The sequence below is a fragment of the Callionymus lyra genome, chromosome 1 (genome assembly GCF_982586985.1).
Source record: "Callionymus lyra chromosome 1, fCalLyr1.hap1.1, whole genome shotgun sequence".
Classification (NCBI taxonomy): domain Eukaryota; kingdom Metazoa; phylum Chordata; class Actinopteri; order Syngnathiformes; family Callionymidae; genus Callionymus; species Callionymus lyra.
Genome location: NC_141818.1, coordinates 52,490,214 through 52,510,337, shown reverse-complemented (window position 1 = coordinate 52,510,337; position 20,124 = coordinate 52,490,214). Strand labels below are relative to the sequence as shown.

At 38.7% G+C, this 20,124-nt stretch overlaps 1 protein-coding gene across 1 annotated transcript in view; it reads right to left on the bottom strand.

Annotated features, from left to right (window-relative positions):
• Window positions 1–615: 615 nt before the first annotated feature.
• Window positions 616–20,124, bottom strand: part of commd10 (COMM domain containing 10) — a 92,631-nt gene continuing 73,122 nt past the window's right edge. Inside the window, exons 6-7 of the mRNA XM_087812432.1 lie at window positions 969–1,028; window positions 616–774 (exon numbers count right to left, since the gene is read on the bottom strand). Coding sequence (XP_087668558.1) covers window positions 736–774; window positions 969–1,028 — 99 coding nt within the window. The 3' untranslated portion in view covers window positions 616–735. The remainder of the gene's footprint in view (window positions 775–968; window positions 1,029–20,124) is intronic.

Below are 20,124 nucleotides of genomic sequence, written 5' to 3'. Positions count from 1 at the left end.
AAACACTACAGAGACTCACGGAAAATTACTACGAAAGACTTGAGGAGCAATACTACAGAGACTCACGGAGAAATAATATGAAAGACTTGAGGAGTAATACTACAGAGACTAGCGGAGAAATACTATGGAGACTCGGAGAAATACTACGAAAGACTTGAGGAGCAATACTACAGAGACTTGCGGCAAAATACTATAGAGTCTCGGAGAAATCCTACAAAGACTTGAGGAGAAATACTACAGAGACTCTTGGAGAAATACAACGTAGACTCATGGAGAAATAGAACGGAGCCTTGTGGAGTAATACTACAGAGATTTGCGAGGTAATACTGCAGATAGCAAAGTAATACTGAAGAGCCTCGCAGAGACATAATATTTAGTACCCTGTAATGTAAGCAGTTTTGTAGGTTACTAAAGTTGTATTTAAACTTTTTGACAGATTTTTCAATGCTAAGAACCAAATCAAATGAAGTCAGTACAGAAATAATTCATGACGATTAGAGAAAATATAAGTGTAATATTAACCTTATACTCAGAAAGATACTCATCAGCTTTGAGAGAAATAACTGAGTCATATTTCCACAGAAGTAAAGACGTAATAAAGGACGAACATGTGTATAGTTTTCATGATCATGTATTAGAAGAAACATTTCAAAGATTTAATCTGTACAGTCGGGACTCGGTCGAGTCGTCGTAGAAAAAGCAAACGTGAAAGTGACGAGTCGGAGAAAACAATCATCAGGTCAGAGAATCCAGTTGACCTTGAATGACCTCCAGCTGGGAAGAGAGAAGGAAAGGTTGAGCGACACAACAAATAAAAGACTCACAAACAGCTCGAGCCGGTAATGAAGGAGGAGAACGAGGAGAAAGAGGAGAACGAGGCGACGCTCAGACAGATGGGTTTTGTCAGAAGCATCTGCTCGCATGAATATAAACACGATGAAGACGATCAGACCAACAACACGACGGACCTTGTTGTAGAAGTCCAGCAGCTCCGGGTGACTGAACTCCACCAGGACCTTCTCCTGGACCTGCAAGAAGGAGAGGAAATAGAAAACTATAAATGGATGAAGTCTGGGAGACACATATACATATACATCACAGTATGACAGAGTATTTCATTCATTATTAGTGAGGCTGGATCTGCTGCTTCAAAATACACAGAGAAACTAACAGTTACTTTCTGGTAATATTCCTGCTCGAATGAAGTTATTACAAGAATATCCAACTATTGTTACTATTATTTTTATTATTATTACTATATTGTCATTCAAATCCTTATGTTTACTATTGTTATTTTATTCTTTATATCTCAATACGTGTCATTTCAATGTAATTAATAATCATTTCTGGCTTTCAAATCCTATTCTTATACACTGTGGAGCCTCGCTGAGAAATACTACCGAGCCTTGCAGAGTAATACTAAGGAGACTCATGGAATAATACTACAGAGACTCACGGAGAATTTCTACAGAGCCCTTCTCGGGAATAATACAGAGACTCACAGAATAATACTACAAAGACTCGCAGAGAAATACTGCGGAATCCTCGCGGAATAAAACTACAGAGACTCGCGGAGAAATACTACAGAGACCTCGCGGAATAACTCGGAGACTCACGGTGTAATACTGCGAAGACTTACGGACTAATACTACGAAGACTCACAGAATAATACTACAGAGACTCGAGGAATAATAAATACGAAGACTCACAGAGTAATACTAAGGAGACTTGCGGAGTAATACTTTGTCGAGAGTCATGTGGTCTGTAAATTCTACAACACCAGAGTCAAGTACTGGACAATACTACACATTTATACTTGTCACTACACTATCACAACACCAGAGTCAAGTACTGGACAATACTACACATATATACTTGTTACTACACTATCACAACATTAGAGTCAAGTACTGGACAATACTACACATATATAGTCATGTGTTACTACACTATCACAACACCAGAGTCAAGTACTGGACAATACTACACATATATACTTGTTACTACACTATCACAACACCAGAGTCAAGTACTGGACAATACTACATATATATACTTGTTATTACACTATCACAACACCAGAGTCAAGTACTGGACAATACTACACATATATACTTGTTACTACACTATCACAACACCAGAGTCAAGTACTGGACAATACTACATATATATACTTGTTATAACACTATCACAACACCAGAGTTAGGTACTGGACAATACTACACATATATCCTTGTTACTACACTATCACAACACCAGAGTCAAGTACTGGACAATACTACACATATATCCTTGTTACTACACTATCACAACACCAGAGTCAGGTACTGGACAATACTACACATATATCCTTGTTACTACACTACCACAACACCAGAGTCAAGTACTCAACAAAACTACAAATATATACCTGTTAGTACACTATCACGATATATCGTATTGTAGTATCGTTGTATCGTGGGAGATTCCTGACAACACTCACTCCTACTATCCTACTGTCGCCTGAACAAGGCACTGTTTTAAAAAAAAAAAAAAAGCTTTTTCTTTCTTCCCCGACAACCTTGTTGAGTCGCATCAAAGCGAGCGAAGTAAACACAACAATCATGCGTTTGCTTTCATCGCTGCCATCACTCCGTCCAACAACAACATGTCGGAGAATAATCCTCCCACACGAGTGGGTTCATCAAAAGATCGCAGGAAAACACCGTCCTGCTCCAAAAGTCTCTCGTGAAGCTCAGGAGTCGACGACATGGACGGCGACACAGAAGAGGGAAATAAAGCGTCGTGGTCACGTCAGCAGCGGCGCCGGCGCTCCAGGCCGACTGCTGGTGGGTCGGGTCGCTGCGTAGTGACAAAGTGTCACAGCACATTAATGACAGACATGTTAATTGTGAGTCCAGGGAGGCGAACATGGATGTAGGACACTCTGGCGATGATGAACCTCGGCGGCTCTGATTGGACCGGACAGCCAGAACCAGGTTGATTGAAAGTCGCTCTCAGCAGATTCATGTCGGAGCAGAACTCAGATGCGGATCACATGAGGAACTACTGCAGCCTCAGGTGTGATCAGGTACCAACAACTTCACAACAAACTATGGACGCGTTCATTTTCAATATTCAGTCTATCATGTTCATGTCAGCCTTATATACCCTCCCTTTGACCCTTGTCTCAGGGTCAAGGTGACCCGGAGAGGCCCGTAAACAATGTGTTCGTTCATCTTGACCCAGAGACAACACAAGGGTTACCACAAACACATTTGTTTACGGGCCTTCGGGTCACCTCGACCCTGAGATAACACAAGGGTTACCACAAACACATTTGTTTTTCGGGCCTTCGGCTCACCTTGACCCTGAGCTAACACAGGGGATACTATAGACACATTTGTTTACGGGCCTTCGGGTCACCTCGACCCTGAGACAACACAAGGGATATCACAAACACATTTGTTTTTCGGGCCTTCGGGTCACCTTGACCCTGAGATAACACAGGGGATACTATAGACACATTTGTTTTCGGGCCTTCGGGTCACCTCGACCCTGAGATAACACAAGGGATACCACAAATACATTTGTTTTTTGGGCCTTCGGGTCACCTTGACCCTGAGCTAACACAGGGGATACTATAGACACATTTGTTTTCGGGCCTTCGGGTCACCTCGACCCTGAGATAACACAAGGGATATCACAAACACATTTGTTTTTCGGGCCTTCGGGTCACCTCAACCCTGAGATAACACAAGGGATACCACAAATGCATTAAGTTCCTCAGCATGACCATGTTTTACACGTATTACTTTATAAAGTTGCTCTGAAATCTGGGCGAACGAGAGGTTACGAGAGTCCATTGTGACGTAATGATAGCTTTACTCCTCCTCCAGCTGTAATCACGCCCAGCTTTTTTTATACAATGAGTCCCTTGGAGTCAGAGACTTCCTGGATTGACTACGCGTGGTGACAAACCTACATGCTCGACCAATCAAGTGTTTTCATCCGTTCCTTCAAAGACAACAACACAAGTGGTGGTCATAATGTAATGGCCGGAGGGAAGATTTGTAAAAGGGGATGAAAAGTAAAAACCAAACAAAAGTTTGTGGTCTTCGGTTTAGTCTTGATGAATAAATGCTGCGATAAATCACAACAAAAATGCATAAAACAGCAACTTTTTCTGGACTCTGTTTATCTAGTGCTCGTGGCAGAGGAACATTAATGAAAGTCAGCGGCATCTGCAGAGTTTATCTTTCATATGAATCCATATCTTCTGCCGCCTCCACCAGGCAATAACAACATGATAAATATTGTATTCGTGTCAGAAATACAGAAAAAAGTTAACGTTGCTTTTTATAGCGAACAAAACATACACCAGAGAACATCAACAATTCATGATTGTTTTATATTGTTCCTTCACGACGAGCCTCAGGAGCCGCGACCGTGAAGGTCCGTCAAGATGTTCCAGAATCTTTGATGGAAGTCTCTCCAGGAACAAACCTTCAACTTCAGACTTTCATGGATTTCAAATCATATTCTTATACAAGTTAGTCTATGGTTTATAAAAAGTGTGCCTTGAGTTTGACGCAAAGGTAAATGTGTGTTTAAAGACAAGAACAACTGAAGTATTTGTCGTGTGAGACAAAGAGCGATACACACAAATATTGTGAATTTTTTCCTCGATACAGTATCGATATTCAACAATACAGTAACGACATTGAAAACACAAATTTGGCTTTCTAATAATTTGATGACTGTATATTTCATATTTATTTTACAGTTTATTTTTCAATAAAGTGGGCAATGACTGACTGAGGACCAGAGGATACATTGAGTCTAGCAGTGAATGTTTGGACAAATTTTGTTCCTACTTTTAGATTTAATACTATTTCTAATGCTACTTCCACTACTTCTACTACCACTACTTCTACTTCTACTACATCAACTACAGCCACTTCTTCTACTACTACTTCATCAACTTCTACTACTTATCCTTCTCTTTCTTCCACTACTAATTCTACTTCCAAAACTACTACTACTTATACCTTCTTCTACTGCTACCTCCTTCTACAGCCACTATTTCTACTTTTACTTCTCTGACTTCTACTTTTTATCTTTCTACTTCTTCCACTACTTATTCTACCTCTACTATTACTACTACTTCTACTACCTCTTCTTCTACCACTTATACTACTATCAATACTTCTACCTTTACCACTACTTCTAATACTATTACTACCTCAGTATGACTTGACCCTGTTGACCCAGATTCTTGCAAATATACACCGTCAAGTATTTTGTTTTCCAAGCCAAAGTCAAGTACTTGACAATATTACAATTATATCCTTGTTCCTACACTATCACAACACCAGAGTCAAGAACTGGACAATACTACACATATATACTTGTTACTACACTATCACAACACCAGAGTCAAGTACTCCACAATACTACACATATATCCTTGTTACTACACTATCACAACACCAGAGTCAAGTACTCGACAATACTACACATATATACTTGTTACTACACTATCACAACACCAGAGTCAAGTACTGGACAATACTACACATATATACTTGTTACTACACTATCACAACACCAGAGTCAAGTACTGGACAATACTACACATATACACTTGTTACTACACTATCACAACACCAGAGTCAAGTACTGCACAATACTACACATATATACTTGTTACTACACTATCACAACACCAAAGTCAAGTACTCAACAATACTACACATATATACTTGTTCCTACAGTGTTTCTATATATAAATATGTATCGTATCGTGGTATCGTGATACGTATCAGCACATTATCGACAATACACAACCCTAAAATGTTGACACTGATAAAAATATTGTTTGAAGATCCACATCCTGACTTGTGTACTTCAGGTTTCAAACATCAAAAGAGTAAATGAACAAAAAGTCGTACAGTTACGAGCAGAAAAGATTTTCACCAACAAGCTCCTGCGATCAAAGAGCGTTTTCAGAGGTGATTCCTTAGCAACCGCGACCGAGAAGAAAACTTGTTCCGTATAAATGTTTGTCACTTCAAAGACACTATTGTGAGTTGAAAGTCCAGGCGCGTTGTCGTCGTTGTCGTCGTCAACAACAACACAACAAACACGGGTGAGACCGAGAGAAGGACGTTTTTTTTCCTCTGGAGGACTCGAGGGTGGACCATGAAAGACCGTGAGATTGACAGCCGGCCCTGACCAGGGTTTTCACTGCGGGGAGCGTCGGCGCTTGGATTCTGACTTTGTAGAAAGTGAATAATGATGTGTTAGGTGTGTGTGTGTGTGTGTGTGTGTGTGTGTGTGTGTGTGTGTGTGTGTGTGTGTGTGTGTGTGTGTGTGTGTGTGTGTGTGTGTGTGTGTGCTTCCCGAGGGTTGGGATTTTGCCGAGCACGAGCCCAACGAGGCTGTGACAGATCTGGGCTAACACTAAAGGGGGGGTAGGACACATCAACCTCATCATGGCACCCTCGTAACGCGTCACACACACCAGCATCTGCGCCACGTTATCGCAGAGACGTGGGAAACAGGATCAGGCGACGGAGATCATGTAAAAGTAAATATGGGCTGCGCACTGAGGGAGGCTCGTCAGACGTCGAGATGCAAAACAAGCTCCAAGAAATTGTCCCGGTTTGAGCAGAAACGTCGGATTGTTTGTTGGGTTTTGTGTGCGAGAGTCGCTTCAAGTGTCGCACAGAACCAGTGGAAGAAGCGAGGGATTCACTCGCAGTGATGTCAACACACAACAGTTGTGTTACACGTGACACACTAAAGATATATCGGGATGTAAAAAAATACAGTCGACTGATTCTTTAACTGATGGAATTTAAGGTAGTTGATAGTATTTTCACTTTATTATCATGTACTTTTTTTTTTTTATCAGGGTTTCGCGTTGATGACTCTTCAGACCCTCGAAGCCACTTGTCAAAATAAATAAGAAAAACAAAATAACAAAAAAAAGTTTAGGGAGCTAAAGACGGCCTGTTTAAAAAAAAAAAAATTGAAACTTGTTTTTTTCATACATTGAAATTTTTATGAATCTTTTTAAATTCTAATAATTTAATGGAACCTTTAAAAAAATGGATGGATGGATGAATGAATGGATAGATGGATGGGTGAATGGATGGATGGATGGATGGATGGATGGATGGATGGATGGATGGATGGATGGATGGATGGATGGATGGATGGATGGATGGATGGATGGATGATGGATGCATGGATGAATGAATGGATAGATGGATGGATGAATGATTGAATAGATGGATGGATGGATGGATGGATGGATGGATGAATGATTGAATAGATGGATGGATGGATGATTGAATAGATGGATGGATGGATGGATGGATGGATGGATGGATGGATGGATGGATGGATGGATGGATGGATGGATGGATGGATGGATGGATGGATGGACGGACGGACGGACGGACGGACGGACGGACGGACGGACGGACGGATGGATGGATGGATGGATGGATGGATGGATGATGGATGGATGGATGGATGGATGGATGATGGATGGATGGATGGATGGATGGATGGATGGATGGATGGATGGATGGATGGATGGATGGATGAATGGATGATGGATGCATGGATGCATGGATGGATGGATGGATGGATGAATGATTGAATAGATGGATGGATGGATGGATGGATTGATGAATGAATGGATAGATGGATGGATGAATGAATGAATAGATGGATGGATGGATGGATGGATGGATGGATGGATGGATGGATGGATGGATGGATGGATGGATGGATGGATGGATGGATGGATGGATGGATGGATGGATGAATGGATAGATGGATGGGTGAATGGATGGATGATGGATGAATAGATGGATGGATGGATGAATAGTTGATGGATGGATGGATGGATGGATGGATGGATGGATGGATGGATGGATGGATGGATGGATGGATGGATGGATGGATGGATGGATGGATGGACGAAAAAGACTAATTTAGGAAACAAGTTTTTAAGGTTCTTCAGATTGTTCAGTTTTTTTCTAGCAATAAATTCAAGTAGAATTTTAATTATATTTCCAGCTCCTTATAAAGAATCTTTAAACAGAAAAAAACATGATTTTTTTTAAATAATGAGCTTTTTTAATTAATTTCTCTTCATATTTTAATTATTTTGCGTCGGCAGAAGAGTTGAAAAGAGACTCAAATTTGAACATCATGTCTCAAGTATTGATTCATAATTGCTTTTAAACATCCGTCAATATCTAATGACAAGTCTTTTTGCATCCATGACCTTCATGTCTAGACGTGAGAATATATACTTATATAATATATACTTTTATATTGTACATTTATATCTCTCATTTCACAGGAAAACTCAATCCTAAACACTACAAGAAAGTTCTTGGGACTGGAACAAACGCTAGTATTTGGTCGTCACGACAACCAGAGATAATAATATACGACTATCTTTGACTTATAAAGACCCACAAAACAAGATCAGCATCATAATGAGCACACAATGTCAAGTGTCAATCACACACTTAATAAAAAACACATTTAAAACAACATTTTATTAAAACTTTTCGACCTCATTTTCATGTGTTTTGTGTACTTTGTGTATCTTAACACAGAAAGTCTCAGTATAATTTCATTTTAATGCATTTTTAAATGCTTTGTAAAGACAGTCTTGACTCGCGGTGAAGCCACGACACCATCAAGTCTCAGATCCATACGCTGTCAAATAACAACTTTCCTGCGGCATCACACACACACACACACACACACACACACACACACACACACACACACGTTATTAAAAAATGCAAGCAGTTGTTCCTCCACTTTGACCTCTTCATCGGGTCGACACGTCAATCAAGTCTGCGGCTCGTCTGAGAGTTTCCTGGACTGATGGCGTCAGTGAACCATGAGGCTCGTGTCACTCGTCGCTTCTTATCAAATATGCTACGACTGTCGGAGCGTTTGATGGATCAACAATCTTATCTCTCACAACATCTCATGATGTTTACTCAGAGGAACCATGAAACTGAGTAGAATGTGTCAAGAATGTTGGGATCACGATACAGGGTCAACAATACTATATATCATGATAGTGTAGTAACAAGTATATATGTGTAGTATTGTCTAGTACTTGACTCTGGTGTTGTGATAGTGTAGTAACAAGTATATATGTGTAGTATTGTCTAGTACTTGACTCTGGTGTTGTGATAGTGTAGTAACAAGTATATATGTGTAGTATTGTCCAGTACTTGACTCTGGTGTTGTGATAGTGTAGTAACAAATATATATGTGTAGTATTGTCCAGTACTTGACTCTGGTGTTGTGATAGTGTAGTAACAAGTATAAAGAGTATGTGTAGTATTGTCCAGTACTTGACTCTGGTGTTGTGATAGTGTAGTAACAAATATATATGTGTAGTATTGTCCAGTACTTGACTCTGGTGTTGTGATAGTGTAGTAACAAGTATATATGTGTAGTATTGTCCAGTACTTGACTCTGGTGTTGTGATAGTGTAGTAACAAGTATGTATGTGTAGTATTGTCCAGTACTTGACTCTGGTGTTGTGATAGTGTAGTAACAAGTATATATGTGTAGTATTGTCCAGTACTTGACTCTGGTGTTGTGATAGTGTAGTAAAAAGTATATATGTGTAGTACTGTCCAGCACTTGACTCTGGTGTTGTGATAGTGTAGTAACACGTATATGTGTGTAGTATTGTGGAGTACTTGATTCTGGTGTTGTGATAGTGTAGTAACAAGTATATATGTGTAGTATTGTCGAGTACTTGACTCTGGTGTTGTGATAGTGTAGTAACAAGTATATATGTGTAGTATTGTCCAGTACTTGACTCTGGTGTTGTGATAGTGTAGTAACAAGTATATATGTGTAGTATTGTCCAGTACTTGACTCTGGTGTTGTGATAGTGTAGTAAAAAGTATATATGTGTACTACTGTCAAGCACTTGACTCTGGTGTTGTGATAGTGTAGTAACAAGTATATATGTGTAGTATTGTCGAGTACTTGACTCTGGTGTTGTGATAGTGTAGTAACAAGTATATATGTGTAGTATTGTCCAGTACTTGACTCTGGTGTTGTGATAGTGTAGTAACAAGTATATATGTGTAGTATTGTCCAGTACTTGACTCTGGTGTTGTGATAGTGTAGTAAAAAGTATATATGTGTAGTACTGTCAAACACTTGACTCTGGTGTTGTGATAGTGTAGTAACAAGTATATATGTGTAGTATTGTCCAGTACTTGACTCTGGTGTTGTGATAGTGTAGTAAAAAGTATATATGTGTAGTACTGTCAAGCACTTGACTCTGGTGTTGTGATAGTGTAGTAACAAGTATATATGTGTAGTATTGTCCAGTACTTGACTCTGGTGTTGTGATAGTGTAGTAAAAAGTATATATGTGTAGTACTGTCAAGCACTTGACTCTGGTGTTGTGATAGTGTAGTAACAAGTATATATGTGTAGTATTGTCCAGTACTTGACTCTGGTGTTGTGATAGTGTAGTAAAAAGTATATATGTGTAGTACTGTCAAGCACTTGACTCTGGTGTTGTGATAGTGTAGTAACAAGTATATATGCGTAGTACTGTCCAGCACTCTGGTGTCAGTATTCTAGTTATTTTGCAATAAAGAATATATTTATCCTTTGTTTAAACTCCTTTCACTCACAAGGTCAGAATTAAGTCATTTTCTACTTCCTGTAAAACCTCACCGAGAGATTCTTCTTCCTTCACTTCATTCTTTCACGTCAACAAATTGTTCTTTTAAGTGAAGTCACTGCAGGAGATTTGTCACATTAATGCAACTTTAGAGCAAAAACACTGGAGCGACCTCACGTGCAAAGTCACCACGACGTTAAGAGTACAAAGAACTGTGTTTGTTAGTATATAAAAACAAAAAAGTTTTCACTGGTATGTTTAATGTTCCCATGACCCCGGCGTCGACCCCGGCGTGGACCACGGGCCTCACGGACGAGGATCATGAAGGTTCCATGAAGGAGTCTCTATGGCGTCACTCGCTGACAGATCCTTGACTCCCGACACGTCAACCTCTCATGAACGCTCGTCCGAGCAACAAACACACGAGTCGAGGCAGGAGACTGGAAACTGTCAATCACCTCGACGAGAATGTGACGACGTTTGCACGGATCGCGTGGTTTTCTCTCGGTAAAGACGAGGGAAACATGTGAAGACACGACTCCTGACGAAGTCAAAAGCATGTTGTGGTGAAAAAGAACAACAAAAAGCATTATTTAGGGGATAAAGTAAGTAAGTAAGTAAGTAAGTAATATTTATTTATATAGCGCTTTTCGAGACCAGGGTCACAAAGCGCTTAAACAATCAAAACAATACTCAAAAAAGTACATACTTTAAAGGTCAAGATAATACTGAGAACAACACAGGAGTTCCTGAAAATCAAGGAAAAGCCTGAACAAACAGAAACGTCTTAAGATGTTTCTTGAAGGAGTCAGTAGGTCATCAAACACAGAGATGGTTCCAAAGCTTAGGAGCAACAGTCTGGAAGGATTTCTCTCCTCTGGTCCAGAAGTTCAGGAACCATCAGTAGATTCTGATCCACAGACCTCAGAGCCCGAGCTGGGGTGTAAGTCTGGATCAGATCACTGATGGAAGGTCTGACCATGAATAGATCTGAAAGTAAGAACCAGAATTTTAAAGTTGATCCTGAAAGAAACTGGCAGCCAGTGAAGAGTTTGAAGGAGAAATGTGAGTTCTTCTACTAGAGCGGCTCAGAATTCTGGCTGCAGAGTTTAGTATGAACTGCAGGCGAGACACATCCTTCTTGTTAAGACATGAAAACAAACTGTTACAATAGTCCAGACGAGAAGAAACAAACGCATGGATTATAAGATCCAGATCATGTTCCGACAACATTTTCCTAAGTTTAGAGATTTTTCTCAGTTGAAAAATGTCAAATATTAACAAACATTTGTACCAAACATGGATCATCTCTTCCAAAAATTACTTTTTTTTATACATATTAACTAAAGACATGCAAGAAATATGATGATATTTAAACTGTTGCTTTAAAGATGAAATCAAAAGACAAAACCTATATAATAGATACAACTAAAGTTACGATGATACTACGACTGCTTTAAGAGTATTTTTAAAGATACATTTCTACAGATCACGTGGTCATGAAGGGAGGAACTTTATGTTTTACATTTTAAAAATGATTATTACTTTGTCAATTTTTAATGTATTTATAGATTTATTTATTTGAACATTTTTATATTTATTTACACATTTAGTTATTTTTTATTTATTCTTACATTTTTTCACACATTTACTTATCTATGTATATAATTCTTGATTTATATATTTATTTATTTGAACATTTTTGTATTTATTTTCACATTTAGTTATTTATTCTGACATTTTTTCCACACATTTATATATTAATTTAGTTATCTATGTATTTATTCATACATTTTTTTTCACATATTTATTCATACATTTATTTATTTTTATATTTTGGTTCGCATTTATCGATACATTTATTTATTCATACATTTCTAAATGTATTTATACATTTATTTATTTGAACATTTTTGTATTTATTTACACATTTAGTTATTTATTTATTTGTAAATTTTTTCACACGTTTGTTTATTTTGATATTTTTGTACACATTTTTCTATACATATTTATTTATTCATATATTTAGTTAATTATACATTTTAAATGTATTTACATGTTTATTTATACGTTTAGTTATAAATAATTTAGTTTATTTTGTCATTTTTATACTTATTCACACATTTATTTACATTTAGTTTCAAGTTAATTCATGTTTCAACATCAACTCATTTATTAACATACATTTATTTTTAACGATGTCATTTATCGTCCCTCATGCGTGACGTGAACCAAACATGTTATCGTTCAATTCAACACGTATGTTTCCATGACGACCGACAACAGGCCAGCGAAGCGTTCGCTCTCCACCGAGTCGACATGAACGCTCGACAAATTCAAGATTGTCGACAAACCGTGGACAAGAAGCGGCGACACTTTTGTGACAAATCAATACAACACGAGCGCACACACACACACACACACACACACACCTACACACACACCTACACACGGAAAACAAGGAGCTGCAGGCGGACACGGACTCAAGGCTGCCGGTCCGTGACCCCCATCTTGTCGCCACCTTCACGCCGCTGCCTCACAGTCGCTGCCCTCGGGCGGCGCCGGTTCCGTCTCTTCCCACCCGTCCCTCGTCTCTGAAGACACAGAAACATTCCCGGGTCGGTCCGAGCCCACGGTTCTAACGAGCAGGATCGTGAGCAGGCGCCGACGAAGCCTCCAGACTCGCTGTATCCCCGCGTGGATACGAGGAACCAATCAGAGGCGAGCGCCGCCAGATGTCGGCGGGAGACGAGCGCGTCGACAGCAGGTGAAGCTCGAAGGTTTTCGGTTTTAAAAAAAAAGCAACTTGGAAAAATCAACTCTGGCTTCGTCACGACACACACGTGGTGCTGCGAGTGTGTTGTTGTCGTTACATAAGCAGGAGATAATAAGTGTGATGTTAACATCTCGCCTCGACTCGTTAAAAATGCAGGAACATTGGATACACAATGTTCTGCTACAAACACTGAACCACAGACGTCTGGACCCACAAATCACGACCACAGCGGCGGCTCTTTTGCATGCGAGGGTTTTGTGTGTTTGTGTATCAAACAAATGAGAATTAACCTCATCCTGGACTGTGGACGAGGAGACGTGATTTGACTCTGACCAGAGCGACCAGAGCGACCAGAGCGACCAGAGCGACCAGAACGATCACCTGAACCTCACCTGTCGTCCGGACCACGGCTGACAAGATTCGCTTCGATGCATCGAATATGAAAGACGTTTAATTTTCATTTCATTGGCGACGCATCGACTCGAGCCTTTTTTGCATCGGCAAATAAAATGGTGACATTGGTTTCCGAGTCGCCCCTAAACGCACCGCAGGCGCCGACGAGGCTTGAAGTTTAATTGTGAAACAAAAATGAAAACTATATTTTAATTGTACATAAATAAAAATGAATTAAGATTTAAAAGCCAAAATAAAAAAACAAGTAATATGCTGTCAAATATCCATACAGTATCAGAAACAACTGTATCCTCTTGTCCTCAGTCGACGTTCATTTAGATACGGATGACGTAACGACTGCTGCCATCTAGCGATCAGAGGTTTAATGCGACACAAAAATGACAACAAACCCCCCCTGAATATTTTCATGAAAATTGCTAATTAAAAATACACTTTCATTTTTAACATATTTTGTTAGAATATAGACCGTAAAAGAACTGATAAAAATAAATGAATTAAAAGAAAAAGTTAAAAATATCAATAATATTGCGAAGTGTAATCGATATTTTCTTACACAAGCAAAAACTCTAGTATTCTAGTTCTTTTGCAATAAAGAATATATTCATCCCTTGTTTAAACTTCTTTCACTCACCAGGTTGAAATTGAGTCATTTTCTAATTCCTGGAAAACCTCACATATTAATGCAACTTTAGAGCAAAAACACTGGAGCGACCTCACGTACAAAGTTACCACGACGTTAAACAGTACAAAGAACTTTGTTTGTTAGTATATAAAAACAAAATGTTTTCATTCGTATGTTTAATATTCCCATGACCTCGGCGTCGACCACCGGGCCTCCGACGCAGATTTGACACATTTTCTAAGTAGACTGAAAGAAATGATAGTTTCATCAGATCTCCATTTATTTTAAGCTCTGCACACATTTGAAATTATATATTTTTATAAGTAAAATATTACAACGTTCGTTGTTGCGCGTGTTACTGTTCCTTTAAGACCGAGACGGGCGAGGAGTAAAGAGTTCTGACGACGGTGAAGACTTGAGCTGTGTCTCAAATCGCACACTTGTGTACTTATACTTAGTATTTATAGTAGTATATAAGTGCATGAGTGCATCTCAATTCTTAGTATGTAAATGTAGTGCTCTATACACACTAAAGTGTCACTAAAACACACACAAAACTGAGTATGGATCGATGGACACTTTCTACACTAAACGACTCCATCTTAGTGACCTTGTAAACTGAAGTTACGTCATATATATATATATATATATATATATATATATATATATATTCTTACAGGTGTATTCACAGCAGCAGTACAAGGATGACACGTCTTCGCTGCTGATACCAGAGTAAATATCTCGTCAATATTTCTCATATTTCTTGAAACCAAACGTGCTGCCAGCAGGTGGCGCTAGTGTTCCTACAGCTGGTTGAAATCATCCTTAAATAGTAGTAGAAGAAGAAGCTGTTGCGTCATTTCCTGTTAGTGTGTAGCAGCAGAGTTTGATTTGAAACATACTATATATTATGTCAGGTAAAAACTACTTTTTCCCAAAATCAAACATCTTTCAGACCCTCATAGATTACACGTAAATGAACAAACGCTGCACAGACCAGTGTTGCTGGTCGCAGTCGTTCTCACTCCAACATGAATCCAGCAATACTTTTTTATTTTCTTTGTTCCATCCAGTGTTTTTTACTATTTATTTCACGTATTTGTATCTCAGGGTCGTAGAGGAATATTATGTCAGGTAAAAACGACTTGTTCCCAAAATCAAACATCTTTCAGACCCTCATAGATTACACGTAAATGAACAAACGCTGCACAGACCAGTGTTGCTGGTCGTTCTCGTCACTTCAATCCAACATCATGGCTCGTTGGTAAAAACACAAAAATGTGGATTTTAAAGCGAGAAAGAGAGAAGAAGAGTTTCTTCCCCGCGGGTCAAAGGTCGGGTCATCGGACTCTTGAGTTAACGAAGTTAAAGAACAGCAAAGACTCTCTTTGTGCGAAACAAAGACGGCTTGTTTTAGTCGTAAAGTGCTGAGCTAGCTCTCCGTCCATCACTCTCTTCATCCCTCGCTCGCATCTCATAACCTCGTCTCTAGGTGGACGGAGAGGTTCTCACGCCTCCCTCTTCAGCTCCTTCACGACAGTTCAGATCAAGAGTCGTGTGCAGCGACAGAGGGTCAAGGTTCAGAGGTCGATGGAGCCTCAAGTCAAACCATTCAAGTTTTTCTTTAAGAAAATAACTGTTTTCAGCTTCATGAGGATAAAATAAACATTTGCACGTCATCGATAAAGTTTCATGTTCATGTGGTTAGAACTTTACTTTGACTTCTTATTTATTCTATTCATGCTCTCATCCATCCATCCATCCATCCACCCATCCATCCATCCATCCATCCATCCATCCATCCATCCATCCATCCATCTATCCATCTATCCACATATCCATCCATCCATCCATCCATCCATCCATCCACCCATCCATCTATCCATCTATCCAATTATCCATTTATCCATCTATCCATTTATCTATCTATCAATCCACCTATCCATCCATCCATCCATCCATCCATCCATCCATCCATCCATCCATCCATCCATCCATCTATCCAATTATCCATTTATCCATCTATCTATCTATCAATCCACCTATCCATCCATCCATCCATCCATCCATCCATCCATCCATCCATCCATCCATCCATCCATCCATCCATCCATCCATCCATCCATCCATCTATCCATCTATCCAATTATCCATTTATCCATCTATCCATTTATCTATCTATCAATCCACCTATCCATCCATCCATCCATCCATCCATCCATCCATCCATCCATCCATCCATCCATCCATCCATCCATCCATCCATCCATCCATCCATCTATCCATCTATCCATCTATCAAATTATCCATGTATCCATCTATCCATTTATCTATCTATCAATCCACCTATCCATCCATCCATCCATTTATCCATCTATTAATCAAACCATCCATCCATCCATCCATCCATCCATCCATCCATTTATCCATTTATCCATCTATTAATCAAACCATCCATCCATCCATCCATCCATCAGTACAGTATCGCAAAAACAATTAATTGTGATGTATCACCGTATAAATATTTTCTAACACCTCTATTTGTTTGTGTCTTATTTAACAAACGACAACAGGAAGTAACTCTGTGTGTAGAGTTTGTTCTCCGATGTTTGCAGAGGTTTACTCCAGGTACTCCGGTTTCCTCACAGAGTCCAAAACAACGAGATTGACCGAGAACTCTTGTCTAAAACTGGAAAATCTCAAAATCTAACCGACGGTAAAATTGCGGCAGAATCCTCCAGAGAAAACGGAGTCAGGGATGCGAGCGATCGATTGATAAGCCTGGCAGCAGAAAACAAACAAGAGCGAGGGATGCAGGAGGTGAAGAAAGGTGAGGAAATAAACCATGAAAGGAAGGTTTTTTTCATCAGCGGAACTTCACAAACTGATAACTTTTGGGTCTTGATCAACACTTTGCTCTGTCGTGTGCGTGTCGAACATCAATCACGTCTGAGTGACATCTGAAGAAATGGGTCAATGTTTATCTTCAAGTTCCCACCGAGCGTCTCCGGCGTCACCGGCGGCTTCAGCCAATCACGGCGCGACGACTCGCTCGCAACATCACGACATCCGGCGAAGACTCGCTACATTTTTAATGAGCGAATCTGGGACACTTTCTTCATCTTCTTGAGGCCTCAGAGGCTCTCGCTGCTGCTTGACATCCAGTCGTCCCCGACCGACGCTTACATAATTCACAGGAAATTCAAATTCAGAAGATATGGTTCCACGATACTCACCTCCCGACAGGACGGGGTAACTGACGGGAGGATTCCTCACGACGAGGACTCTTATCAGGAACCACCCGAGTGGAGATGAAGCCATTAAGTGAGCAGACATCAAAGTGAACCTCCAGCACACGACGCCGACCGCAGAGTTTTCACGACGGTTTTCCTTGATGAACATAATTGAAAAAGTCGGAACAAAAGTCTCCTCAGGGTCGTTAGAACCGAAGCAGTCCCGGATCGGATTCTCTTTCATCGCTGGAGGAGGATTGAGGAGATTTATCTGCAGCGTTCTTGAGGTTTATATTGACAACAGTGATGGTGGAACTGAAGGGGAAGCATGTCTTCATCCTGAATGATCACATGACACGTGATGATCACATGATGATCACATGATGATCACATGATGATCACATGATGATCACATGATGATCACATGACACCCACAAAATTAGTTTGATTATAGTTGAAAATTGTTGGATTATAGTTGAAAATAGTTTGATTATAGTTGAAAATTGTTGGATTATAGTTGAAAATAGTTTGATTATAGTTGAAAATTGTTGGATTATAGTTGAAAATTGTTTGATTATAGTTGAAAATTGTTTGATTTTAATTGAAAATTGTTTGATTATAGTTGAAAATTGTTTGATTTTAATTGAAAATTGTTTGATTATAGTTGAAAATTGTTTGATTTTAATTGAAAATTGTTTGATTTTAGTTGAAAATTGTTAGATTATAGTTGAAAATTGTTTGATTATAGTTGAAAATTGATTGATTATAGTTGAAAATTGTTTGATTATAGTTGAAAATTGTTTGATTATAGTTGAAAATTGATTGATTATACTTGAAAATTGATTGATTATAGTTGAAAATTGTTTGATTATAGTTGAAAATTGTTTGATTATAGTTGAAAATTGATTGATTATAGTTGAAAATTGTTTGATTATAGTTGAAAATTGATTGATTATAGTTGAAAATTGATTGATTATAGTTGAAAATTGTTTGATTATAGTTGAAAATTGTTTGATTATAGTTGAAAATTGATTGATTATAGTTGAAAATTGATTGATTATAGTTGAAAATTGTTTGATTATAGTTGAAAATTGTTTGATTATAGTTGAAAATTGTTTGATTATAGTTGAAAATTGTTTGATTATAGTTGAAAATTGTTTGATTATAGTTGAAAATTGTTTGATTATCGTTGAAAATTGTTTGATTATCGTTGAAAATTGTTTGATTATAGTTGAAAATTGTTGGATTATAGTTGAAAATTGTTGGATTATAGTTGAAAATTGTTTGATTAAAGTTGAAAATTGTTTGATTATAGTGAAAATATCAACAATGGAAGTAAGATTGTACATGTATGCTGTATATAAAACAAAAAGTGAAGGATGGATGAAACTAACAAATGTAAATAATGTAAATATTGATGTAAAAGAAAGATGAAATGAAAAATAATATAAAATAATGTTATATTAAATAAGTTGCTTGTTATCGTTACCTGTCAAGATTTACTTCAAATTCCAAATATAGCAGCAGAGCAGGAGCTTTGATGTGCATGAAGAGTGAGAGCTCCTGATGGGATTTGTCAACTACAAGGACTTAACATGGCGATGAAGCAACATTCAGACACGAGCTGCAATAACGCTCAAAAGGGAAAAAAGGCCGGCGCTGTCAGAATTCAAAGGCTTTAGGAAGACAGTGGAAAGAAAAGGCTAATATCAAAAAAGCTTATTGCATTTGATGAGCGACCCTGAGGCCGACGGAGACAATGACCAGACGCTGAAACATTTCAGTGTCGCTTCCTTTTCCTTCTTCACTGTCAAAATATCTCGAAACATGTCGTGAAACCCTTTGGTTATTCTTCTGTACCTTTGATGAGCATCAGTTCTCGCCCACGAGCAGCGACTCCCGTGGACCAGAACCATGTGAGGACGTCCAGGTAGACGACGCCAATTACCCAATGAAACCTTCATGTCCTTGAGAATCACCAGCAAACCTGTACTTTTGAGGTTCGCTGGTGATTTCATATGAAACTAGAGTCTTGTGTCTCGTCCAACTCAATGTTTTGAAAAGGATTCATTTAGTGTTTTATTGTATATAATGTAGTCTAGGGTATAAACCTACACTTTCTTGTCATTTTTAGCACCAAGAATACTGATTAAAAAATATATTTTATTATTATACTGATGTCACTATAAGGATCAAGGAAATGTGAGTTCTTCTACTAGAGCAGCTCAACATTCTCACTCTTGCAGAGTTTTGTATGAACTGCAGGCGAGAAGAGTACTTATTTACTTACTTACGTACTAACTTACTTACTTACGTACTTACTTATTTACTTACTTACTTACGTACTTACTTATTTACTTACTTACTTACGTACTAACTTACTTATTTACTT